Below are 26,041 nucleotides of genomic sequence, written 5' to 3' on the forward strand. Positions count from 1 at the left end.
TAAACAGTGCTTAAAGACCTGTTACACATTATAGTCTTCATTTTGTCTCTCAAAGGTAGCTATTTTGGCTCCTTTTATGATTCAGATATCTTAAAAATGTGGACTCCTTTTATTTAGTATAAGAGAGTCAACATAAGACTCTTATTACTATTAGCTTTATTTTTCTTATAAATTTTTTTTTTTTTGCCTAATGCTTTGTTGATCAGTATGTAACAAGGGAGAGAATAATTTGGGGAACAACAGCAAAATGACATGTTTGAGCATACTTGTGGGTACTGGGTATTAAATTATGTCTGTATCACTGGATTCTGAAACTTTCTTAGGAAACAGAACAAATGCAGCGTTACAATCAACGACTTATTGAGGAGTTGAAAAACAGACAGACTCAAGAAAGAGCAAGACTGCCTAAGATTCAGCGTAGTGAAGCCAAGACTCGAATGGCCATGTTTAAGAAGAGTTTGAGAATTAACTCAACAGCAACGCCAGATCAGGACCGTGACAAAATTAAACAAGTAAATAAGCAGATTGCTCTCTTCTTTTTTTAGGTGTAGAAGTTTTGGATGGTCTTTAGAAGTCCCACATAATTGTGTTGTAAACATTGGAGCCACTTTGGGCTTGTTGATGTTCACCATTGCTCTGTACACATATGGCGTGTCCTAGCTCACTCTCCTCCAGTGCTGGTCACAGAGGGCTGCTGTCTCCCATGCCCCACACAAGATCCAGGGCTAGGTTGATCCTAAGACCGGCCCTGGGAATAAGGTGATTTGACCAGCTTTACAGTCAAACATACGGACGGCCTCACTGTACTTCTGTAGGCACAGTTCCCACACACAAATTAACTGAGGTCACTAAGCAGATAGGAGAAACAAGGTTTGAATCAGAAATCTCTCCTTGCCTCCCTACCCCCACCAAAGCCATGATGTAGACTCCAGCTTTGAGTCCTAGCGTATTATTACTTGTAGCTTTAGTTTATTGTACGTTAAGCTTTGTTAAATTCCTTAATTACACCTTTGGAAGATGCAGAAATTACATTGCCTATTAACCATATTTATCTTTTGTTTTTCTTTTTTGTAGTTTGCTTCTCAAGAAGAAAAGAGGCAGAAAAATGAGAGAATGGCTCAGCATCAAAAACATGAGAATCAAATGCGGGATCTTCAGCTGCAGTGTGAAGCCAACGTTCGCGAGCTGCATCAGCTACAGGTCAGCTCCAGAAGCCAGAAAGCAGAGCTGGTAGCAGAGACGCAGCACAAGTGGCTGGTTTTGAGGAGGTGATAGGTACTCACAGTAAGCCGCACATGGCTTGAGAAGATGCCAGGACTTAAGGGTTTTCTTTCCTCTGTAGACCCAAAGGAAGATCAGTTTAGTATCACAGGCACCTGTTGAGATTTTCTACAGCCATGATTAGTATAAACATGAAGCTAATTTATGATATAAGAAGTTGCATCTTTCAAAAGTACTATTGAGAATTTGTAGTATATTTTGCAAAGAAGATGAACAAAGTTTTGAAAATGGTGTAGACTGTTTTGTTATGTTCTGAATTTTAAAATTCTTTTTATTTCAGGATAAATAGTTCATTTTCTTCAAGGTTTTTTAAAAAAGTGATAAATATATGAGAAATTTTCTCCTAATATATAATTTCTAAAATGTTTACAATTTCAGAGTAGTGTATTACATTGTGGATATCGTATATACTTGCTTAATTTTCTAGAGCAGAAGATAGTTTCTGATCCTGTGTTCTGGTACCATTGGATAAAATGCTTGCAGGGTGTCCTCTGAAGTGTCAGTTTTGTGAGCAAACCTTAGAATGAAAAAATCAGGATCAAACTAGTTCTTTCTAGTCAAGTTCTTTTTATATGGTAAGTAACAGATCTAGCCTCTAAACTTGCAAAAGTGAAACTATGACTCATTTCATAATTCTTGGTCCTTGGTTGTTAGAAGAGAATTTCAACCTCAGTAATTGCTTTATGTTTGATGAATATATATATTTTTTTATTTTGGAAAATAATTGTATTTGTGAAAAATTGCTAACGTGATCTGAAATTTTTTAAATTCAAACTTTCTTTTCAGAATGAAAAATGTCACCTCTTGGTTGAACATGAGACTCAGAAACTAAAGGAGTTAGATGAGGAACACAGCCAAGAATTAAAGGAATGGAGGGAGAAATTGAGACCTAGGAAAAAGGTACTTTTAAAGGCTTTAAATAAAATACACTTGCATTCATCCATGCCGCCATCCTCCTGGCTGTTGATTCTTTACCTAATATGTGTCAGGGACAGGAGACACAGAGATGAGGAGTCCAGGCCCCAAAGGTTCAGAATCTAGTTGACGCGCAGCTGCAGATCAGTAGGAGTGTTTCTCTGAAGGAGGAGTGGAGTAGCGCAGTGTACCAGCCACAGAGGAGGAATACGTCCGTCTGCCCGGGGAAGGCAGGAAGCGTGAGAGGGGAGAAGCCCTGTGAGCCAAATGAGGCTTGCTGGATGAGTAAGAGCTTGCTGGGCGGACAGACAGATTGGAGTGGGATGGGGCAATTTAAGTACAGAGAAGGGAAAGAGTGAAAATGATGTGTGCAGGAATCATATGTAGCTCCCTGTCATGGCAGGGTGAGAGGGAGTGTGTGCCTGTGTGTAGGCATTAGGGAGGGAGAGAAGGAAGGGATGACAGCTTAGTCTGGATGGGTGAGCTGGAGCCAGATTATAAGGCCCTTAGGTGCTGTGTTCATTGACAGTCTAGTAAAGTAAGAAAGGCTTCCTACCCCGCAGCCAGCCAGCCATCTTCCTTATGTGCACTTGACTCCCTGCTAGCCTGGCCCAACTGGTCAACCATTTGAACTCTGTCTTTTCTATTCCTTATATGATTCTTAGCTTTCAAACTTAAACCTTTATTTTCTCTTGGGCTTCCTGCCTGCTAATACATTTCAACCATTCCTTTCTTCCATTCATCCAGTCAGTTAATCAAGGAAATAATATTTAGCTCCTACCATGTGCTAATAAAACTTTCTAGAACTGACGGAGTCAGCTGATAGTGTGGCTTTTTAACTTGAATTTTGTTTATTGTTACATTTTTGAATAGGTAGTACATCCATGTGTTTCTGAACTCAAAGGGTACACACAAGGATGAAAGTGAGAAGTTCCTTCTCCAGTTCCTCCTTTCACCCTTTGAAGTCTAGCTTTCACTTTAAATTCCTCTCCAGTTGAACTGGTTGACAGTGATCACAGTCCAGTGGCATTATCCACCTGTTCTTCTTAAAAGTTCTCACCTGACTTTTGTGACATAGTCTCTTCTTTCTCTGTGCTTTTTTTTTGTCACTTTTCTTTGTCATCCAGTCACCTGAAAGGTAGACATTTCCCATTTTGCATTCTTACCTCTGCTGTTTGCATGATGACCTTATAGATTGTCCTGGCTTCAGCTATTGCATATTTAAGGACAATTCCAAAACTTGTATAGAATACAAATTCTAAAGTGATACAAGTCTGGGTTCAAGTCTCAATGCTGACACTGATTAATTTCTTCTCTTAACACTTCTGAGCCCCGTTTTCCTCATGTGTAAAATGAGGATGTTACTGCCTCCCTAATTGGTGTTGTTAAGACAGTAAATAGAAGCTATGTGTGTACAGTACTTGTCAGTTCTTGTACAGTACTTAAGATTTGCTCAGGATCCAGTGAATGTTTGTTATTGCTATAATTTTATTATTTTTATTATTGGTTCATGCTCCCAGTTCCCATGTCCCATCTGAATGTCCCATTCCTCCTCATTTTATTCTTTCTGTTCCATTATCATCTCATCAGAGGTTTCTTTTTTGATGACACTGTATAAAATAGCTTTAGTGCCCACCTTGAACACTCCTCTGTCCCCTCACCTTTCTTTGTTTTTCTTCATGATATTTATCAACACCAGACATTTGTCTTTATTGTTTGTCTTCTCTGAGCAGAACGTAAGCTCCTTGAGGGCAGGGGCATCATATCTTTGTTCACTCTTACGCAGCTTCTGGAGCAGTTCCTGCACATTGTAAGTGATTAGTACATGCCTGTTGAATGTTATTCAGTGTTGACTAAAGATTGTAAATTCAGTGGAGGTAAAACTAAACTCAGTAACCCTTTTCATTCATCTCCATCTCACCTTTCCCCTCTCTCCAGTCCTACCCACCATCAGGTGTTCTTTGCAGTATTCCTGTTCTCTTAACTGACATCTAGGTTAGAAACCTGAATTACCTTTCATTTCCATCAGACCCCACATCAGTCAGATAACCAATAATTTGGACTCTCATTTCATAATCTTTCTTTCCCTTTGCTGTCTTCCTTCTTAAAATTGTTAGTAATGTCCTAATGGCCCGTCTGGTCTCTTTTTCCCTTTCCTCTCTTCCTCTTTGCCTGCCGTCACCAGTGTTTATCCTCAGGAGCATCTCTGATGCTGTCATAGTGGTACTGGTAAATCTTTAGTTTCATCAGAACAGAATATAAACACCTGACTTGGACTCTGAAGCCGTCACGGTGCCACACTTGGGCCACATCAGCCCTCCTGACTTGTCTCCCACTCACCGCTTTGTTCCCAGCTCCTGATCCAGTACTGGGTATAATCACCATTACTCACAGCCGCTCCAGTTTCCTGCCTCTGCATTGTTTCAGCTCGCTCTCCCTGGGGTGTCTTCCCCATCCTGTCTGTCAAATTCTTATCTTCCCATTGAAACTAAGCTCACGGTTTTCCTCTTCTGAGAAACTTGCCTGTGTCCTTCCATCTTTTCCTGTACTTTGTTTTCTGCAGCAGGACTCCTGAGTCACTTGTCCACAGAGTAACTGATAACCTCAGATACTTAGCAAGTACTTAATATAGTTGTTCCATACTGTGTGTGAAGATGAATCTGGCTTACGTCTTACCTTTAATCTGTGGTTCAGTGTGGAAGAGAAGACATGCATATCAGTAATCAAAATAAAAAATAGAAAATGCTGAAGTTCCATGTGGAAGAGACAGATAGTAGTTAATAATAGATGCCATCTGTTGAGTGCCTAATATGGGTTAAGTACATTATTAACACATTTAATCGTCACATAACAACCCAGTGAGGTAGACGGTGTTATCACTGTTTCACAGCAAAAGAATGAAGTGGTTCTGTAATATAGAGAAGTGATTGAAGTTTCATGTGGCTGAGCCAAGACTTGAACCCAGAGCTGCGCAGCTGGTCCTAGCTGTTGAACAGTGTCTTCCTTGTGAGGATAACATACAAAGACTTTGGGGCAAATAATTTTATCTTGACTGTTTCAGAGTAAATTCTATTCGTAATACTAGTGCATAATTTCTTTTTCCCTTCCTTTTTAAGACCCTGGAAGAAGAGTTTGCTAGGAAACTACAGGAACAGGAAGTGTTCTTTAAAATGACCGGGGAGTCTGAATGCCTTAACCCATCGACACAGAGCCGGATTTCCAAATTCTACCCTATTCCTAGCTTGCATTCCACTGGATCATAACAATGGGAGGCATGCTGTGGTTGGGTTTGACTCTTTAAGTACGTCATTCTGTTCTCTTCGTCTTTAGCCATAGTCTATCAGAGAGCTCACTAAGACAATCACCTGCCTCACCTTCTAGGTGTTTTTTGTTTGTTTTACTTGTTTAGTAACGATGAAGGGAAGGGAACTAAGACAGATGCTTGGCCGTGTTGGCAAAGTAGCATCTTGCAGTAATTCCCTAAGGTGATTTTTGTATATACTCTTAAAAATCGTGTTATTTAGATACTGTTACCTGAAAGTTATTTAAAGAAAACTGTTACGTCATTTAAGTATTAGTAAATATATTTTTACATGACTTAACTTCTCAGTGATGTCTAAAATCAATAATTGAAGCTCTCTACACTGTGGAGAATTGGAATAATTTTTTGGTGAATTAGCTCTCATGAAAAAATTTTGAATTGTTCAAAATACGATATTGATTCAGTAAATAAATCTATTATCTTTAAATGTTAGCATTGGACTCTTTTAAAAGAGAAATTATTTCAGTAATTTGTCTAAAATAATTACTTGTTTAGACATAAACTAATAATTAAGGGTGCTAGCTTTATTATATAAAATAGTGCCTAAAACACTAAATTTCAATTCAGTCTAAAATAGCATTTCCTCCTTTTGATTCAATAGGGACAAAATACCTTAGCATTAAGCATTATTGTTTTTTAAACCGTGCTCATATTACCATTTGATAGAAATTTTCATCCTAAAGTACAAGTTGGAAAGATGAAAAAATAAAAGGTAGCTTTTAGATGTCCAAATTGAACATACAAAACTCACCAAATTAAAAAAATATAGATTTAGCTATCTCAGCTTATTTCCTGAAGTAATACATGAGCTGGTTAAATGGCTTCTCCCATCTTAGCAAATTCTGTTTAAAATTCTGTCATAGGCCAGCAGGCTCTGAGTTATATTTATGAATATATTTTTCTGAAATTAATCTCAAAAGAGGCATTTGTTCAGAGTAATTTTGAAGGAAGAATTTAAATAAAATATCTAGGCAAATACCAGAAATGACTTTTTATTGTTTCGAGATAAAGTCATTCATATTTTGGTTTGGTTTATTTCCATGTTTAAATTATTTACATGATTTGAGTGGGAAAGTCCTGAAACCTTTATCCTGTGGTTGCTTGATATGTGTAATTATTAATGAAATGTTCACTAGTCCCTCTTGAGGGTTACATTTTCAAGCATGTGTCAGGTCAAACAGTATTACAAACCATATTTTGAGGTTGTGAGACAGTACATTTGTAGATGAAGCTTGCTGCCTGCCGTTTGCAGTCTATTAATGAGTGCTAGGTACCAAATTGTAGAAGTTTCAGTTTTTAGTTATGTTACAGTTGAGGCTGGTGAAAAATGCAGATGCAACTTTGTGGGAACACTGATTCATGTTAAGAAAATGTAAATATCTGTAGCACTTTCTTATAGTTAATTTGAAAACTTTGAATGCTGAACCTTATTTTGTCAGTGGTTTATAGATGATTTAAAAATGCATGTGATTTTAATTTTGTAATTGTTTTGACAAGCATTATTTACTTGGACAACTTTGTAGGTAGCCTTAACTGCTGGCCAAGTTTGTTTTTTATATAAATATATATACATATATATATTATGTATGGTTGTAAATTCATACACTTATCACATGAATGTGTTACTGTATACAAAATTTTTAATGCTTTATTCTCAAATGCTGGACTGAAAAATGTTTTGAAAGCCTTTTAAAAAAAATATATATATATATATCTTTATAATGTTCAGGATGATGGAAATTGTTTATATTGTTATGATAGAAATGACAGTATAATGTTACCCAGTGTATTTAATGATTTATTTGAAGGAGAGGAAGAAGGTTCTCATACCACTTCCTCCTTTGAGATTTTCAGTATATTGACTTTTTAAAAATTAATACTTCAGGCAGTAGACATTTTTTTAGTATCATTTAAGTGATATCTTATGTGATGAATAGCTTCTGGCCCATAGTTAATTTGGTCTGAATATTCCTTTCATCTTGATATTCAGAGAATTGAATAAAGGAAAGAGGCTCAGAGTAGAAGGATTGACACACTGGTAAGTTTATTAGCAGCTTTTGCATCTCTGTAGAATTACCCTTTGGATTCCTTGTTCACACTCAAGTTCTCTTTCAAATATGACCAGACCATATTTGTGTGGGAGCAGGACTACAGAATGATACATATGTACAGGTAAAACCTTCATTTTAATACTTAGAGTCACATAAATCTTCTCAAAAAGTGTTTTGTTATAGGCCGTGCTATTTGTGCCCATCCCTGCCCACTCCCTGCTAGGCCCTGAATTCACATACAGGAGAGTGGTCTTTCTCTCTTGCATGAAGTGTACATAGGAGGTTGGGGAGAGGCAAAGACACCTTTGAAATCAAAGAGTACGGTCAAATCCATTCCTGATTTGGTGGTTTTGTTGCTGTGGCAGAATTGCTAGGAAGTGCGTGAAAGCAGTTCTCCGTACTGCCGTGCCGTTCCTCAGCCCCCCGCCCCTGCGTGCTGTGGTCCGCTGGCCGCCACACCCTGCAGGTCCAGCTCATGCAGCTCGTTGCACCAGGGTGCCTTTCCTAGTCCTGTCAGGCCATGGTGGGTGTGAATTGCTGAATTAGCTGCTATAACTCTATGGAGTCAGTTAAGCTTTTTCTTATTCTTTTCTGTGGGGAAGCTATAGGGTGGGTGGGTAAAGAGGAAATTTGGAGTGCTCATACCTTGCTGAAAATGTTAAAACTTCCCTGTGACAGGATACAGCAAATTGTAATTAAATATAAACTAGAACCAGAGCTACCTCTAAGGAGTGTTTCCTCAAGCACAAAGCTCTCAGGCATATGAGACTCACTGTCACAGAGGGCCTCTGATTTCTTGAGCGTCAGTGAGTTTCAGAAGTGACTGTCCTTTTGTACTCTCCTAGTTCCCTTGTAACTACAGTTTTCCCCATTCCACACTGTGCTTAAATGACAAAGACTCTTCTGAAAAGCCAATTTCTGTCAAATGATTAGCTAGAGATACTGTTGACTAAAGGAAAATGTAAAACTGAGGTGGAGGCGGAGAGCTCTTTAGTTCCAGTTCTAATAGACTTCTGATTGAATAAATCCATTCTTTTCTGGGAAATGATCTTTTATAGGAAATGGGATGTTTTAAATGCTTTTTTTTAAGTTGAAGGCACAACAATTAATGCCACTTTTGTTGCTACCCTATGGCTGACATGGTTTTGATATAGCTTTAAAACTTCTGCTACTCAGCTTGGGGTAGAGTGTTATACCAGTGTTAAATGTTGGCTGTAGCTTTTTGTGATCCTTCTCTGATTTGCAGTGTAATAACTCCACAAGCTACTTTTTTCAGAAAGAATTTTGTTTCAGAAAATGCCTCTTGTCTGTCTGGGAGCTACATGTCTTTTCAATCATGGGATTGACAAATGAAAAATAAAGTTATTTCTTAATCTACTTTGGGAAGCAGTCTTAATATTGAGACTCTTTGAAACTAGATTGTCCTGTGTGAGAATGTTTTATAGCAGTTTTAAGAATCCTAACTGTATTTTAAAGCTTGCAGTTCTCCACATCTCCTGACCCGGACAATCAGAGGTACCATTGTTCCAGACTGTCTGTACTTAGCACACACGAGTGTCCTTTTCACTGCGAACTTGGAGGGGGTGTCTTTTGTCAAGCAATCCCCTCCTTTGAGTGGTGCTTAAAATATTTCCATCAACATATGTGTATATATATATACCTCTCTTTTAATGTCCTTTTTTTCCCTTGAAATAGATTATTTTTCTCAAACATTTCACAAACCATATGACTCATTTCTGCTAAAAATAACCTGTTTTTTCCATCACTAATACGTTATGTGAGATTCATTAGACATTAGGCAGCATCATCTGGCGAGTGGTCAGCTTGGCCGGAGGGAGGTGCTGTGTGTCATTTTCTAACCCAGGAGCATTGCATACTGCAGAACTCATGCTTGACTTTTTTTTTTTTTAAATGAAACAAAAGAGGCTAAGACCCACTGCCATCCCGCTGAGGACATCTCTCACATCTGGGTTCTGTTCAGAGAAGTTAGCAGTTTGGGGCTTTTACCCTATTTCTCTTGGGTGTCAGATTCTGTGAAGACTTTTGGATAGCTTGGATGGGTACGTCTCAACTAGGACAAAACTCAAAAAGAAGTTTGGTTAATCAAGATAAGAATCATTAATGGGGCTATGAATACTTGAGCTTCTAAGGCTACTATTACGAAAACAAGTCAAGCCTCTAGGTAAAACTAAAATATGAAAAAGGCACGATGCAGTCATTCATTATGCATAGCAAGTTTTCATTAGTAAAATGTCAAACTTATTAAACCAAAAACTATTTTCTTTTCCTCCTTCCCTTTCTTCCCCCCCCCCCTTTATTTATTTATTTTTTGGTTAGATAGATCACATTAAAACATAATGTTAAAAAAGAAAAAAGCCCTTTAATTGGAGATTTTGCAACTGAAATGACTCTTCATCTAACAGACCACATAAATGTTTATAGACATTGAAAAGTGCTTTCAAACCAACTGCACCCAGTCCCCCACGCATTTCCTAAGTGCAGATCAGGGGTGCTGGCTTCCCCGTCAGGCAGTCTGCTCTCCCTCCCCTCCCCTTCTTTCCTCTTTGCCCCTTGCCCTTCTCTTCCTGTCTGCCACAACCTAGTTCAGTGTAACATACTATATCAGCTCTAGTGTGGACCTACGGGACTGCATAGCTGCACTCAAACAAACTTCCTAAGTAAGTGGAAACGTGATGCACAGTGAGAAATAACTAGTAGAAACCCTGTCACCACCTTCAAGGGAAGTAGATTTCTTAATTTTTTCAGTTGCGAGAGTTACTTCTCAACCAGCTGTTTCTGTTTGTTAGGACTAGAGAATGCAGGGTAAAGAGGAGAGGGAGTAGCTGGGAGCACAGCCCTGTAGCGTTAGCCAAAACAGCCCCCTCGAGTGGTACCCCAATCCCATCTTCCAGTTTCTGGGCTTGTTTGTAAAGAAAAGCTCAAGAGCTCCTGAAACAGCTTTTATGTATCTGGCTTTCCTAGGCTGGTGTTAAAAGAAGCCAAGGCGCTCGGGCCTGGATAGCAGGGAGACCGGCCTCATCCTACAACACCGCACGTGGCCACTCCTGAGTCCACCCCGTGAAGCTGTCTCAGACTGTATCTTGGACTGAATTCTGCAGACATACACATTGTCCCAGACTAAGATAAGGGTTCTAGTTGACTATTTGCTGTGTCAGTAAGACAGTAAGACTCCAGCTTTTACCCTCCGGAGAGGTCTTGACATAAGTGCCATAAGCCACTGCAAGAACTGGTCCAGGGGGCTGTTCCACCATGGGTTGCTTATGGCTTGACGGCAATGCTCCTCCTCCTCCGCCCAGTGTAGACTTGGTCACCTAGAAGTGGGACGGTGAGCAGGAAGTTAGAAAATGTCTTGCAGTCTGTGGGGACTTTCTCTTGGGTAATCACAGCAACTGTGACCACTGCAAAACTGGCTTGAAAGAAGAACTCTTCTGTAAGACTATCAATTGATTTAAATGGATTACCCCATTTCATTACCAGCCTGGTTTTCCTTCTCCTCCTTGCACTGACACTCTCCTTCCTTTCCCCCTGGTGGTTCATTTGATTGTTACACAATTGACATTGTTGGCAGTGTCTCCTTTTAATAAGTGGCATTTGTCTAAAATTTTCAGGCTTGCTGTGGAACATGCGGCCTGTCTCTCAGTCCTCCAGAAACCCAAACTGTAGTCTCAGTCCTCCAGAAACCCAAACTGTAGCTGTGAGCCTTACCTTTGTCTCCTTTTTCTCCCTTGTGCCCTCGAGGGCCGGGTGGCCCAGACCGACCTGGTGGCCCAGCAGGGCCCCTCTCACCTAGGAGGACAGGGGGGCACGGCTAAGTGGGGGCACAGTACAGGGCTCCTCCCCACGGAGGAGCTGCACCCCCCCCCCCCCCATGGCACTGGCAAGGGAGCTGCTTCCCACAGGGGTGGTTGTTCCACAGGTGGCTGTTTCTGCCACCACTTACCTTTGGGTCCAGGGATGCCCATCTCTCCCTTCTGCCCAGGGGGTCCTGGGATGGCTCCATAAGCTGCAAGGGGGAGAATCGGGCCTTAGACTAGAGATCACCCTGGAGCGTGGCAAGTAAAGTGATTTGTCGATAGTGTTAGAGTTTGGACTTGTAACAGGAAAACGAAGTTTAGAATTTATCAGCTTTTTAGCATCTCAAGTGTTAACGAGGTTTTTTGGGACTCTGGTTTGTGAGACTGTGCAGCAAGGTAAGTCTGGGGAAGGTAATGGGGGCTGCCCTTACTTCGGAAAAAGTCCATGAGGTCCTCAGTCACATTGCTGTAGGCGGAGAAGATCTTGCTGATGCCAGGGGGCCCCTGGGGCCCAGGCCGGCCTGGGGGGCCCTGCACCGTGTAGGCCATCCCTTGGAGCAGACCCTGACCTGTGAAACGCAGAGTGTGGTGGGCACAGGGAGCAGGGGTCACTGGCCCCTCTTCAAGGTGGGCGCACAGGGCCCTCTGACTAACTCCCAGCGCAGTTCTGACTCTCTTATGCAGCAGCGAGGAAAGAGCCCTGCAACTTTTGTCTCCGCTGTTCATGGGCAGGTCTCCACCTCCAAAAGCTTATATCACAGGCCTTTTACTACTACGTAGTTGTATTGGTGAGCCACAGGGGGAAAGGGCTTAGCCAACAACCTTCCCTCAGCCCCCCTCCATAGTCATAGACTCTCCTGAGAAGCACAAGTAAGAAGGGGAAACAAAGGACCCCCAGCTCCTCTGTTCCCTGCAGCACAGGTTGCAGTATTGACTGGGCCGCTTGAACTAAGCTTGTCTTCAGTCCTCGCCCATCTAATGCCAGGACTGCTGTCCTCCTGAGTGTGGAGGTGCTCTCATGCTCCCAACCCCACAGTGCTGAGGCTTTGTGTCCCCACTTACGCTGCAAGCTCTCTGACACCCGAACTGCCAGCTCGTTGTAATCCAGACCTCCGACAAAGCCAGCCCCAAATCTGCCATCGCCGCCATACATGCCACCCTCGGCCGCGGCCCCGTAGCCTCGGCCCATGTCCATGCCAAAGGCTCCCCCTTCACCCAGGGAGCCTCCACTGGCTCCTCCTATGCCCATGGAGGAGCTGTAGGAGGTGTCCCGACTGAAAGAGGAGGAGCTGCCACTCCGGCTGTAGGAGCTGTCCGTGGACACCAGGCGGCTGTCCCCGGGGGGGCCCTGGGGCCCAGGGGGACCCGGGGGGCCAACGATGAAGCTGCGCACATCAGGACCTGTGGGGAGGAAGTGGCATTACTGGGAGCCGGGTCTGGGGGAGAGGAAGAAGTGGGAATTGGGGGAAGGGGCGTGGTTCTTGACACCCTTTAGCAGGATGTGAACTTGCACCGAGTGGAGTATGGGCTGGGAAGAAGCTGGACTTCTCCTGCTGGGGTGGCTAAGGTGTTCAGCCTCCAGGCCCTTCAAACCCCGGCCGCCCTCTCACAGAGAGAAGCCCGGACTTGGAGGGGACAGAGGAGGGACAGGGACATCAGGGGCACCTACTTGTGAGATAGCTGATCAGCTCACTCCGGAAGCTGTCACTGTTTTCAGCTGCATATGTCGCCAGAGCACCTGAGATGCCTGGGGGCCCTCTAGGGCCTGGGGGACCTGGGGGACCAGGAGGGCCTGGGATGGATGACAAGCCGGCAGCTGAGCAAGAAGCAAGAGACAAAAGAAGGATCAGAGATCCATCGCTAGGACCACTGAATTCCCAGCCTGGGCCCCTCTAGAAGGAGGCAGAGGGAGACCCGCACACACATGTCCTGGCTTCCTCCGGAGTGAATGCTTCCCACTGCCCTCCACCCCCAGTCCCAAGCCTCATTCAGCCCATATCACATCCCCTCCCCCAGCTCTTCTGGGACTCGGAGCTCCCGGCTGGGCACCTGGTCACCTGCTGGCCTGAGCTCTCTTGTAACTTTGGAGCACGGTCCCGTCCCGCTCCCCCCATCTCCCCCTGCAGGGCTGAGAGCACCTCGCCTGCCTCACTCCTTACACTGCAGGTAGGATGAGAGGCTCTCCATGCTGATGCTGGACCATGAACTGCCTGGGAGCCCTGGGGGCCCAGGAGGACCTGGGGGCCCAATGATACCTCTGAATTCAGACCCTGGGACACCAAGGAAGAGCAAGGATCAGTTAGGCCTGGGCCAAGGGGCTCTGCCCTCTGCCCTGAAGCACTTGATCAGATGGCCCTGATCAGCCTTACCTTGGAGCAAAGAGAGGAGCTCCTCATAGGATGTGCCCGGCAAGCCTGGGGGCCCCGGGGGGCCAGGAAGCCCGATGCTGACTCCAGTGCCTGAGGAACGAAATCCCAAGTTGTGATGGATGCAGGTCAGGCAGGGAAGGGAGGGTGGAAACATCATGTCAGAGAGGAAGCCAGATGGAAGCAACTTGAACAGAAGTAGCAGCTGGGAAAGGGGTGAGAGGGGCAGTAGGGAGAGACTGGCAGAGACGCAGGTGTGAGAGCCTGGGTGAGGACACCGCGAGGAGGGACCCTGGGGCTGGAGAAGAATGCAGGTCAGCTCTCTACTGCTGGGCATACGCATGTGTACGTGCATGTAAAGGTGGGTGTGTGTCTAGAGAAGTGTGCATGTGAGTCGTGTGCACAGTCCTTGCAGAACGGTGCCCGGGGCACTCGCTCTGGCTTCCCTCGCCAGGCTTCGTGACTTGCTCTGGGGCACAGGTTTGAACCGCTCTGAATACCACCCCTCCTCTGGGTTGGGTGCAGCCTACTGGGAGAGGGTCAGGGATGTCTAGCCCCTGCATGCCCACCCAGGCCCTCCTGCCTGCCTTGCCAGGGAGGCAGACACTCACTAGCCATGTAGCTGAGGATGCGGTTGCTCAGCTCTGCATAATCCAGAGACTGGAGGAACCAATCTCCACCGGCTCCTTGAGGCATCAGGTACTGCCGTAGATACTGACGCACGTCATCCCCTGAAAGGAGAGGAGGCACCATTGACCACTGGCCAGCTTGGCCTCCCTGCAGACCGGCCCAAGTGACATGTGAGCTGGGACATTGGCAAGCTGCCAGTAGCTGAAGGGACACCTGCTACACTCATCCTTCAGGGGAGACCCGACACCCTCTGTCCAGCCGACTGCTGGGAGCGAAGTCCCGAGGGACCGCCAAGTGTGCCTGATAAGTCAGCCAGGAGAGAGGGGCACCCTCCAGCCCCCCGCCCCCCGCTGCCCCCTCAGGCAACTCACGCCGGAGCGCAGCCAGGATGTCTTCAGAAGAGATGGAGGTGGAGGATGTGCTGATGCTGTACCCGGAAGCTGTGGGGGAGGAACCGGGTCACCTGCTTCGCTGGTGCTGAAGCAGTGCCCTCATTACTCCAGGATCAAAGGCCTGGTCACCCAGCTGCTTCCTCTGGGGGGATATGAGTGAATGGGGCATTGACAGGATATTTATAATTTCTATTTTTCTTAATCTGAACAAACCTTTTTGGAAGCTAGATCCAGCAGCCTGATTATTATGAATTCAACATTGAACACCACATTCACAAAAAAGGCAAAGCAAACAGCAAATTAAGAGATGAGGCTCCAGGAATGACCGCGGACCTGGGAGGAGGCTTGTCATCACAGGGGTGGCAAGAGGCTTACTCTGTAAGTAGCTCACGACGAGGCTGGCCAGCTCTGAGTAGTCGAAAGTCTCACCAGTGATGGTGGTGACAGGCCCGGGGGGACCAGGCGGGCCTGGGGGACCCTGAACTCCAGACAGATAAGACCTGATACTGTCACCTGCCAACAAAGAAATCAAGTCAAACCGGTCCCCAAGAGGGCGTGTCTCCCCCACAAGAGGTGACCTGAGCACTTGACCCACGAGCGGGCCAAGGCAGGTCCAGCAGGGAGACTGGACTCCCCTTGTTACAGATGGAGAAACTGAGGCAGAGTCCATGCTTGGCCAGGTGGATCTTGAGGGCTATGGGCCAGGAAGACCCCAGTCAGTGACACATCTGACCAAGCTCTGGTGCCCATATGTGTGGAAATCATGCCCTCACCTCCATGGAGTGTGCAGGGATGAGGTCTGGGGCATGTGCACAGGGGTGAATGTGTGTGTGTGTGTGTTTGTGCACATGGTAAAGTGTGTGGGTATATGAGCCTCTACTGGGGCTCTATGTCCATGTACAAGTCTATGTGCGTGGGCAGGTGTGAGAAGGTGGGAGTTGGGGAGCTCATGGACCTGCACTCCTAGCACACACCTGTGCACACACACACACATACACACACATGCTGCCCCACTCAGATGTGGGACACTCACTCTGCATGTAGTCAGAGATGTACTGCTGAATCTCCAGGCCAGAGCTGCTGAGGGAGCCTGGGGGCCCAGGGGGCCCTGGTGGGCCTGGCGGACCCTGCATGAACATGGTGCTTGACGACGATCCCCCTGCAGGAGAGAAGACCACTGAGTTGGTCTGTCCTCTCTGGGGTCAAACCAAGGAGCCCAGGCAGTGCTTTCACAGTCTGAGGAGGGAGAGTCTTTCTCAGGAGAACCAGGACAGTGGCAAAGAGCTCCTAGGAGCTCTCCCGGGCTGAGTCCTCCCTTTCCTTCGACAACCTGTGCACTGCCCATACAACCCTCCTCGCCCCTGAACCCCTAGCTCCCGATCTCTGTTCTCGCCATCACTGTCATCGGCATTGTTAGTCATCTTTATCCTGCAGGCATCCTTGTCTCCCACCCCTGCTAACTTGTAACCTCCCTAGGGGCAGTTCAGAATCTAGCATGTAGAGAAAGTACCTCATTAACATTGAATCATGGATTAGTGAATGAATTATTTAATTAATACCCTTATTGGCACAATCAACCTCGCTTGAAGATGGGGAGAAGAATTTTGGGCACCTTGGGTTCTTACCTCGAGAGGGCCCACTAGGAATGCCAGGAGCCCCTGGGACTCCAGGATCACCTGGAATCCAAAACAAGAAGCTGTTTGCATCACCTCCTCCAGGAAGCCTCCCCCGGTTAAGCTCAACCACATGATATCAGCTTGTGACTCAACAACTGTCCCATGTTTCTGAGTCTCGTTTCTGCAACGATACCACAGCTTCCTTGGGCAGAGACTGTATCGCTCCAACCCCGTCCCTTTCTCCCTCCAGGCTCTCCTTTCTTCAGCCTCTTCTTCCTCCCACGACTGGAGCACCAGCAAGTACTCCTTGCCCTCTCTTCAGGCTCTGGGAGCCAGCCTTGTCCCCACTTTCCACTGCCTTCACTGACCTTTGTCACCCTTGGGTCCCTGAGGGCCAGGTGGGCCTGGTGGTCCCTGCAGGTTGAGTCCAAGAGAACTGGAGCCTGGAGGCCAACAACACAGTGTAGTCAGCGGGTGGGAGAGGCTCCAGCAGAGCTGTCGGGGTGTGGTGGGGACGGGCGGCGCTCAGAACTTACCTGAGCCTGAGAGCCCTGGGAGGCCTCGCTCGCCTGAGGGACACAGCAGAGAGGGGACGGTCAGCTGTGCCCGCCTCCCTCTCCTCATGCCCCAGCCGAAGACACCACCTCCCCGCCGAGGCTCCCTAAGACTCATGACATGGCTAGGGCGGCACCGGCCCTCGGGCAGTACCTAGAGCTGCCGCACGGACACATGTGCACACACGCACACGCAGGCACGCAATTCTCAATCACAGACACCCTCTGATCACTCATTTGGACCAAACCCCAGAAGCTCAGGGATCTCGGAAGGTCAGCCCCCGCCCCCTTGGATTATTTGAGGCCAGTTCTCCTGTACCTTGGTGTCCTCGGGGGCCTGGGGGGCCTGGGGGAGAAAGCAGACAGTTGTGAGACATGTCCCAGCCAGATGCTGCGACTTCAAGGGGCCCTAGTTGGGGGGGAGGTGTACAGGGCTCTGGGCCCAGAGCAGACGCAGGGCTTGGGGCTCCCCACACCTCTCCTCCAACAGGACAAGGCAGAGGTGGATATGCTTTGCAGAGTTTCTGACCAACCCCCCGCCCCTGCTCCAGGCTGCTGAACTCCTAATGGGATGTGGCAGGAGAATGAAGACCTGCCTCGGCTCGTCCAGCCTTGTGCAAATTCCTCTGGCCACCAGCAGGCCAAACAGGGGCACACTGACTCCCGGGCCCCCTAAGACACTGCTCTCACCTTGATCTCCCTTGGGGCCTGGGGGGCCAGGTGGGCCTGGAGGGCCAGAGAAGAAGGTCTCTGTTGAGGGAACAAACAGTTTTGAGTGTGGATGCAATGATGTTTGTGAGGCAGCAGCGTCTAGAATAGCACCAGTCATTCTGTATACGATCAACATTTGTCAAATGAATGGATGGATGGATGGTTGGTCGGAAAGTTGGATAGAAAAATATGTAAAAGTAAAGAAGGAATGAACAGCCTGGTACATGGATGGATGAATTTTCTTCTAGGGACAAGTTCTGGGCTAAAGTTTGCTCTAAACTTATTTCCATATGTTTCTATGTTCTACTGTCAGCACTTATTTCATGAGCATGTGTCCTGCCTACTTTATCAGAACTGGATCCCCTGAGGATAGGAACTAGGTCTCTCCAGTCAGCCCAGAAACTCCCCAAGGATAGATCAGCTGTCTCCCCCAGGTTAGGCTACCAGGGGCTCTCAGGGTGGCTGGGTTGACATCAGCACCCTCTTTCCATGCAGCAGGTGGCACGGTGTTTATGCAAACACATCCATGGTGGAAAGTCAGAAGGGGGAAGCGTGGAGAGTAGGTCAGGAAGACTGCATGCCCATGACCACAGCATGTGCTGGGGTTGGGGCCGGGGCTGAGGTGGAGAACAGGAGTGATTTGACTCTGAGCATTACCTGAGCTGGTCAGGAGAGATCCTGGAGGGCCTGGTGGGCCTGGCAAGCCTTCCCCTAGAAAAGAGAACCACCCGAGACTTGTTAATGCCAAGAGGTGGCCAGGAACCCTCTGCTCAGGAGGAGAAGCGGCAGAGAAGCTCTTTTCTAAGAACCAGCCGGGAAGCAGCCTGGGCTCTGGTCCCATTGTCTGCCGCCTACCCCAGCTCTCACCTGCTGGGCCTTGGGGTCCCGGGGGGCCTGGAGTGGATAGTCTTGTGGAAAAGGGTAAGGAAGAGGCAACGCCGAACCCAGGATCTTGTTTCTCACTAAGTGCCTTGTGCCCCTGCCCCGTCCCCAAGATTTCCCACCTTCCAAAGACCCCTGAGGTGCTCACCTGGTGGCCCAGGTGGTCCAGGGGGGCCTGGGGGACCTCGTAAATCAACACCCTCTGTGGAAAGAAGAAACCAGAAATGAGGAAAAGCTGTCACGAGACCGCTCTCTCTGCCAGCCGTACCCCTCACCAGGATCATCAGCAACTCTACTCATATCCTCACGCCAGGTCATGGGTCATGGCCTGGGACCCTCCAAGACACCCTGGCCGAGAGGTGTCTTTTGCCCTGAGCAGGGCGGGGCTGAGTGGAGCTCCCTGGTGGCTGATGCGGGTGTGGCAGTGATGAGTAGGAGCATGGCTTCGGTGTCAGATAGCCTGAGTTCAAATCCTGCCTCACCACTGCTGGCTTGTGACTTGGGGCAAGATCTTGAGCTCTTTCAGCCTCAGTTCCCTCTGCTGTAAACCAGAGGCCCAAGACCTTTATCACCAGGGCCCTGCACAGACTCAGTGGGACACCAGGGCACAGTGGCAGGCACGTGGGGACTGCCGGACCAGGGCCGGCGCTGTCTTTGTTGTTAAGGTGTCCAGGAGGGGGCCCACAGCATCTCCGCCTGGGCTGTTTAAAGGATGGGCAACGGGAGGAGCCAGGAGTCAGCCCTGCCAGGCCGAGTCTGGGGCTGAGAACCCAGGGACCCCTGTGGCTGTTTTGGGAGGGGAGGTCCAGGGCTCCTCTCATCACACCCACAGGGCTGGGTGCAGACACCCCATGTGACCCTGGTCCTCCTGGAATCCGAAGAACCTCTCTGACCGCTGCGCCATCCTCTGTGACTCATCTCCGTGCTGATAAAGCCCCTCTGTTTTCTCTCTCAGCTAGCACTGCATCTCGGAGGGACCGGCCATCCTTACACCGGGGCTCACGATGACTCACGGGTGCAGCTGCCGCAGGCACCCATGCACAGCCGTCTCCCCCACTCCCACCCCCGCGTCACCTGTCCCAGAGAACACGGTGGTACTCACGGGTGGCCAGGACCTCAGAGATGGAGCTGCTGCTGCCCATGAATGATTCGCCAGCCAGGCCCGGCTCCCCTCGCGGGCCTGTGGGGAGGACACAGAGTTGGGGGTCACCGCTCTCAACAATCTGTCAGTGTGGGGTTGAGCTGAGGATGGGCAGAGCTGGGTCAAGTGTGGGTGGGGCCAGAGTGTTGGCTGGGATCAAGAAACACCCCAGGAAGAAATGAAGAATCTGGAGCCAGACAGTATTTTGGATACAGTTTGGATATTTGGCTAAGTTGCTGGACAGTGACCTGATTCTCAGGATTCAGTCACAAGAAGCCTGAGGCCTGTGAAAATTGCTAAGCTTGATCCTGATCCAGGAGCCTCAGTCACCCTTTCTAGGGGACCCCTACCTCCTCAGAAATATGGAAGGGGGTGGGAAGAGGTAGCTCCTCTGGCTGCTGAGGCCTTGCAAGGGCCTTGTGATGAGCCAGGGGGACCCTCTTGCCTCCCTTACCAGGATGCACCTCTCTCACTTCATTTAAAGACGGGCACATTTCCACCCTGAGAAGGAAGCTCTCCCCGCAGCCTATGGTCATGCATTCTTTCAGAGCGACACATACCTTGCTGTCCTGGGAGACCAGCTGGACCAACAGGGCCTGGAAATGGGGTTGGGGAAGAATAGGTTTTACCACACCTTGAGGGTCAGAGTTCTAGAAGAACTGAAGAAAAGGCAGGTGCCTAGGTCCATAAGTAGCTTCCTCACAAGGCATGGAACAGTGGCCCAAAGTGGTCAGCTTGCTTATTTGAAAGCAATAAGCAATTTGATACCAGCCCTGTGATCTGTTCTGGTGAGAAATTCTTGGCCAGGCACTGGGGCCCCTGGGATGGGCAGGACTCTGACACTGTCCTCTGATGATTAGAGACTTCTAAACACCCACAGTGTCCCCTCTGTCACTGGAGTTTATCAGGAGGGAAGGCTGGTCCATACTTGCACTGGTCATGTTAAATAATGTATTTCATTTACACATAGACATTTAAAATAATAGAAAAAGAGATATAAAAAATAACAGGCATTTTAGAGAAATAGAAAAAATATCACCCATAATTCTTTAACTTACAGGCATTTTATTTTATTTCCTTCCAACAATTCTTTCTTATAAAAATGTAGTTGCAACCATAGAGCACACATTATTGAGTATGCTGTGTTAAGTCGCTCAGTCACGTCTGACGCTTTGCGACCCCATGGACTGTAGCCCGCAAGGCTCCTCTGTCCACAGGGATTCTCCAGGCAAGAATACTGGAGTGGGTTGCCATTTCCTTCTCCAAGGGATCTTCCCAACCCAGGGATCGAATCTAGGTCTCCCACATTGCAGGTGGATTCTTTATTGACCAGTCACCAGGGAAGCCCATTATCAAGTATTCTCCTCTTTAAATAATCTTTCTTTTAAGTCTTCCTATTTTTGTAGCCATCTCATTATTGTTGGACAATTTAGGGATATTTACTTCAAATAGACTTCTAACATTTTTATTGCCCCTGATGCACATGATCGAGTTGTTTTCCAAGTAGAGACAATTGTAGGACGGACTCTTGACAGGTCAAATCCTGGATCTGAAGGCAGAGGAACCTGGGCAGAAGCCTGTCTCAGCTACTTCTTAGCTGTGTGGCCTTAAGCACATCATTTACGTGCTGGAGCCTGCAGTGGTGCTCTGGGGACCCAGGGAAGCAGAGTACACACAGGGCTTGGGATACTTGCTGGGGAGTGATCAGGGCTCACCAGGCTGTTGGGGAGGGGCTTTCTCAGCCTCTTCCTATTCTTCCCCAGGTTCCAACCCAGGTTTCAGATTTGACTGAACGCTACTGTAGTCAAACGTCAGCAAGCCTGATGCTGACCTGGGGCAAAGCAAGAAAACAGACTGACCTGGGGCTCCTGGAGGTCCTGGAGGTCCCATGGCTCCAGGAGGTCCTGGGGGACCTGGGACAGTGATGGTCGATGATCCCTCTGTAAACAGAAGGCACGTTGAACGCTGAGCCCCACTCTCCTCATTCTGAGGCACAGGGACCAGGCCGGGCTGTGGGCCAGGTTTGGCCAGTACAACCTGTAAAATTCCCCCACCCTCCTCTCTCTGACTGGCAGAGCTCAGCACTGCATTCCGCCCAAAGCACCAAGCCTGCAGGTGTGGAGAGTGTGGAGACAGAGCCAGGGCAGATGCCCAGTACCCTCTGCCAGTACCCTCTGCAGGGCCTGCCTACCTGAAGTCATGATCTTGCCTGGAGCTCCTGGTTCACCTGGGAGGGGAGGAAGAGGAGAGTGGTCAGTCCCAGGATCAATTAGTGGTTCAATAAATCATTTTCAAGGCTTCTGATTGCATTTGAGACCCACTCCTGGGCTTCTAACCCTCAGGCTAAAGGCATCTGAATGAACTGAAGGGAAACAGGCAGGATGCATTAAGCACCAGTCTGTGCCCTGGAGACCTTGGAAGCCAGAGCATCAGTCTTCTTGGCTCACAATAGTTTTTGGAAGAAGCTGGGTCTCTGCAAAGGGGCTTCACTGGTGGGTGTTGGAGAGTGTGCCTTTTGATGAGGCCAGAATATGCCAACTCAGGAGTCATTCCCACTCCCATAGTCTATCTTCTCCCTCCACGGGCATCGAAGGCTCTTACTGGGAATTGCTTTAGGTGGGAAGAGTGCTGAGAGGTCAAAGAGTAGAGGTCGTGAGCCTGAGGGGTCAAGTCTAGTTCCCACGCTCCTCAGGTGCTAATTCCCTGGGACGGGGTAGGGGCCGTGCAGAGTTAAGGGGGGCGCGGGGTCTGTGGTCTGAGGAATCCTGAATTATGTAAAGGTTAACAGATGTCTTCTCTGCCTTGTGTTTCAGAGGGCTGAAAAGGCAAATGTGAGTGGATGACTTCCAAGAAGGGGATGGCAGATTCACACTTTCTCAAGGCCGTCTCAATGAGGAATCTCTGTGGACTGGAGACCCACAGATTATAAAGAACCAAGAGAGTGAAGTACAGGATGGAAAAGTCCTTGACTGGAACTTTCTTGTCATTTCCCAAGGCCTATGGGTATTCAGTCATCCACACACTGAGGGGTGATGCTGATTTCCCCCTTTGGGGGAGCAGAGGGGTGGTCTCTGCTTGTGTCCTGCCAGCCCCTGCGGGCTCAAATCTAAGAGAAAGTACTTGAGTTATTTTTGTTGGAACACAATCCAGTATTGGGTACAATGTCCACCTCTTGTGCACACTGGGCAGAAAGCCACAGCCCCTGGAGAAGGGCAAGGGGACTCTCCTGGAGAATCCGAGGCCTCTCCCTGAGCAGATCTGCGGACCTGGAGATGTGTCTGCCCGGGATGTGCCTGAAAGAGCTCCTTGCCCCCAACCAGTTGCTAGCAATAGTTTCTGGAAAGTAGGTCCCCGCAAGGTGACAGTGACAGAGGGCAGCTCTATGGAATGTCAGGGATCAGGATGGTAGGCTCACAGGGACAGAAGGAGAGGACCGTCCCTGAGCAATGCCTGTCCTGCACTGCTCAGGGCTGGGGGCGGATGCTAGTGTTGCCCTACGTGGAAGGGTCCAGTCCTGAGGCTGCTCCCCCCAGAACTCTGGCTTCATCCTCTCAGTAGCATCTGAGACCCTCCTGAATGAAAGCCCCCTCTCAGAAAGGGGGTGGCCATGTCCCAGTTACACTGAGGTCTACGTGGATTATAAAACCTGTCCCAGGGAAGAGTCACACTACCGGGGGACCAGCCTAAGTGAGGGGATGGAACACTCTCGGGGTGTTTTAGAGGTGAGATGGAAAGGCTTTCAGGGGTGGGGGCAGCACCCTTCCAGATCCTCTTTCATCAAAGGCTTGGAGAAACCCAGGCACCAAAGTGAGGTTCTAGATTGTGGGGAACAGAGTGGGGCTTGAGGATTCAGGGCTTAGTTGATCAGAAGAATCCTTGGCTCCTCAGTCTCACAGCCTTCCTCTGAAGCCACTAGATGCCACTGTTGATCCAGGCTCTTGCCAGAGAGGGGCCTCCTGCAAAAATGACTAGTGACTATCTAGTTTGTTTGCAAAACCACTTACCTTTAACTCCTGGTCGGCCAGGGGTACCAGGAACTCCTGATGTGATTGAAAACAAGTCAGTCAGGATATTGAAGGGCCAGCAATCTCAGACACCCTGTGGTGGTGCCTAGCACTCGGTCACCCAGTAAGGCCGCAATCACGCACTGAAACCGCAGGCCCAGCTGACTCTGACTTCCACCTGGGCCCAGTGGCCCCTCAGGCAGCCTCTGGCTCTGAGCCCTTCTCCATCTCTAGGAAATGGGGCAACAGCTGGGCTGCAGGGAGGCAGAGGTGCATGAACCCTGCTGTAGAGGATCCCTGCCCCTCTGGGTGATGTGCCCCCTGCAGCCTCGGGGAGGAGGGGCTGGGCTATATATCTGATATATCTAAGAGAATATATTCTTAGAGATATATTCTCTTAGATATATCGGATGTATTCCTATATATTCCTATATCTGATAACATTGCCTTTTGCGTTCATCCCCTGAATTCTACCAGAAAGCATTAGAAACAAGTCCCTGTGTGCTGAACTGTTGGGGGAGATGTTGTTTGATTTTATTTTACATCTTTGCCTAATTTCCTTTAGGAGTTGGGGCTGGTGTGGTGACAATTTCTCAGATCCAGGTGGGTACACACTAACCAGCTATTGGACAGACTGGACACTGGGGCTGTCCCAGAGGGGCTGGGCCCTTCTGCGTGACATGACACCCACTCCCTGCTGCGCCATGGAGGATGTGGTCTCTGTGGGGCTAATGGGACTTCTGAGCCTGGAGCCTCCTCTCGGGGTCGGGGGGAGTGTGTGTGTTGGAGGGGAGGAGGGTCCCTGCACCATAGGGGGCCAGGCTCAGGCAGACAGAATTTGCTTGTGATCTAACCTCATCTCTTCCAGAATGCCTTTCTAGATTGTTCTGTGAGTATTTTTCCTTCCTAAGGTGTTTCTTCAGACTCAGTAAAATGACCTGAACCCATTCTTGCTGGAGGGTGAGGGGAGGAGTGGAAACACTCTGCTGACTGGAGAAGCATCTGCTGAATGCCAGGGGTGGGCGTGACCTGATGACTCACCCTGAGGTCCTTGGGGTCCAGTGAGACCTATGCAAAACAAAAGACATGAGAGGAGAGTTGAAGGGCTGAGGAGCCCCTGCCTCAGCCCAGGAGCGGTGCAGGGAGACGAATCCCATGTTTGGGGCAGCTGGACTCCAGGGTCCTCATCACCCTGGATGGGAGCAGTTCTCTGAGCCATCGCTCCACTGGGGGATGGTCCTTAGCTTTTTCGGGGTCTCAGGCCCTTTGGTGTCTGAGAGCTACAAACCCAGAAAGTTCACACACTCATTGACTCTAATGCTGCCCCCTAGGCTATCTCCTGGGTGCTCCCCATCTGTGCACCCACCAGAGGAGCCAGGGGACACCTTGCTCCTCACAGGCCCCTGAGGATTGCCATTTGCCCTCATGGCTTTCTTGTTTTGATTTATTCCTCCTGCAGCTCTGGGGATCTTGCTCCTTGGGCCTTTGGTGGTGACCCTAACAGCGGCTTCTTTTCCCAGACTGGCAGCCACTGGTGACTGTCCGGGTATGGCCTGAGGAGGTCTGCAGGGGAAGGGCTCAGAGGAGCCAGGAACTGAATGGCAATAAACTGATATTTTTAAGAGATTCCTTGCTGCTTTCTAGAACTCCTTGCTTTTGGTGTTGATCTCTTTTTCTGAGTTGCCAGACTTGGTGACTGAGCTGTCAGGACCCACAGTCACTATGCTCAAGCCAGCATTTTCCTCATGAGCTTCTGGAGGAAAATGGACTCAGAAAGGTATACACACACACACACACACACACAGCATGGTCAGCTCCCTCTTCCCACTCTTTACCTGGCTTCCCTGGGTCCCCAGAAGGTCCTGGTAATCCCCGGGTTCCCGGCATTCCTGGAAGACCTTGTTCCCCTAGAGAGAGCAATGCCACATGGAGAGTTTTCCCTCTAGGCAAGCTGGCTGGCCCGCACATGGGAGCTGGGGGCTCTTGGGGTTCTACTGAATAACTTGCCAGCAGATGGAAGGGAGGAAGGGAGTGAGACCTTGCACACCTCCCTGTGACATACACCCCCTGGTATTGTGATTGGGGGGTTGGGGGCTGCCTGATGGGATGTGGACAGGGCTCGGAGAGGGTAAGCAGGGGAGGAGGGGGAGTGAGGAGAGCAGCTCCTCGACCAACCTCTTGGGCCTTGATGTCCGTCGGGGCCAGCGGGTCCTGGGAAAGCAGATCAAAGCTCTTCAGTGAATCTGGGAGCTACCCTGGGACTCCTCCCTCAACCACCCTACAGCCTCGCAAGCTGTCTCCTAGGTGGGGGGAGGGGGAGCCCCTGCAGCCCCTCCTGCAGCCATGAGACACGGAAGAAGC

At 48.5% G+C, this 26,041-nt stretch overlaps 2 protein-coding genes across 6 annotated transcripts in view; one reads left to right on the forward strand and one right to left on the reverse strand.

Moving 5' to 3' along the window:
* Positions 1-8,946, forward strand: part of SLK (STE20 like kinase) — a 58,257-nt gene extending 49,311 nt beyond the window's left edge. For both annotated transcript variants that reach the window (XM_061162555.1, XM_061162556.1), the window contains 4 exons: positions 324-512; positions 1,075-1,200; positions 2,068-2,181; positions 5,313-8,946. In XM_061162555.1, coding sequence (XP_061018538.1) covers positions 324-512; positions 1,075-1,200; positions 2,068-2,181; positions 5,313-5,459 — 576 coding nt within the window. In that variant the 3' untranslated portion in view covers positions 5,460-8,946. The remainder of the gene's footprint in view (positions 1-323; positions 513-1,074; positions 1,201-2,067; positions 2,182-5,312) is intronic.
* Positions 8,947-10,093: 1,147 nt separating this feature from the next.
* Positions 10,094-26,041, reverse strand: part of COL17A1 (collagen type XVII alpha 1 chain) — a 47,446-nt gene continuing 31,498 nt past the window's right edge. For 3 of the 4 annotated variants that reach the window (XM_061162553.1, XM_061162551.1, XM_061162554.1), the window contains 27 exons: positions 25,856-25,891; positions 25,516-25,587; positions 24,722-24,748; positions 23,681-23,716; positions 21,868-21,903; positions 21,536-21,616; positions 20,237-20,272; positions 19,638-19,715; positions 18,684-18,737; positions 18,311-18,364; positions 17,633-17,692; positions 17,262-17,288; positions 16,925-16,957; positions 16,757-16,831; positions 16,398-16,448; positions 15,806-15,931; positions 15,148-15,285; positions 14,752-14,820; positions 14,362-14,481; positions 13,754-13,843; positions 13,544-13,654; positions 13,054-13,200; positions 12,447-12,785; positions 11,816-11,953; positions 11,531-11,593; positions 11,296-11,376; positions 10,094-10,901 (listed from right to left, as the gene is read on the reverse strand). In XM_061162553.1, coding sequence (XP_061018536.1) covers positions 10,849-10,901; positions 11,296-11,376; positions 11,531-11,593; positions 11,816-11,953; positions 12,447-12,785; positions 13,054-13,200; positions 13,544-13,654; positions 13,754-13,843; positions 14,362-14,481; positions 14,752-14,820; positions 15,148-15,285; positions 15,806-15,931; positions 16,398-16,448; positions 16,757-16,831; positions 16,925-16,957; positions 17,262-17,288; positions 17,633-17,692; positions 18,311-18,364; positions 18,684-18,737; positions 19,638-19,715; positions 20,237-20,272; positions 21,536-21,616; positions 21,868-21,903; positions 23,681-23,716; positions 24,722-24,748; positions 25,516-25,587; positions 25,856-25,891 — 2,231 coding nt within the window. In that variant the 3' untranslated portion in view covers positions 10,094-10,848. The remainder of the gene's footprint in view (positions 10,902-11,295; positions 11,377-11,530; positions 11,594-11,815; positions 11,954-12,446; positions 12,786-13,053; positions 13,201-13,543; positions 13,655-13,753; positions 13,844-14,361; positions 14,482-14,751; positions 14,821-15,147; positions 15,286-15,805; positions 15,932-16,397; positions 16,449-16,756; positions 16,832-16,924; positions 16,958-17,261; positions 17,289-17,632; positions 17,693-18,310; positions 18,365-18,683; positions 18,738-19,637; positions 19,716-20,236; positions 20,273-21,535; positions 21,617-21,867; positions 21,904-23,680; positions 23,717-24,721; positions 24,749-25,515; positions 25,588-25,855; positions 25,892-26,041) is intronic. The other variant, XM_061162552.1, reaches the window with a different exon arrangement.

The sequence above is a fragment of the Dama dama genome, chromosome 15 (assembly GCF_033118175.1).
Source record: "Dama dama isolate Ldn47 chromosome 15, ASM3311817v1, whole genome shotgun sequence".
NCBI classification, from domain to species: Eukaryota; Metazoa; Chordata; class Mammalia; order Artiodactyla; family Cervidae; genus Dama; species Dama dama.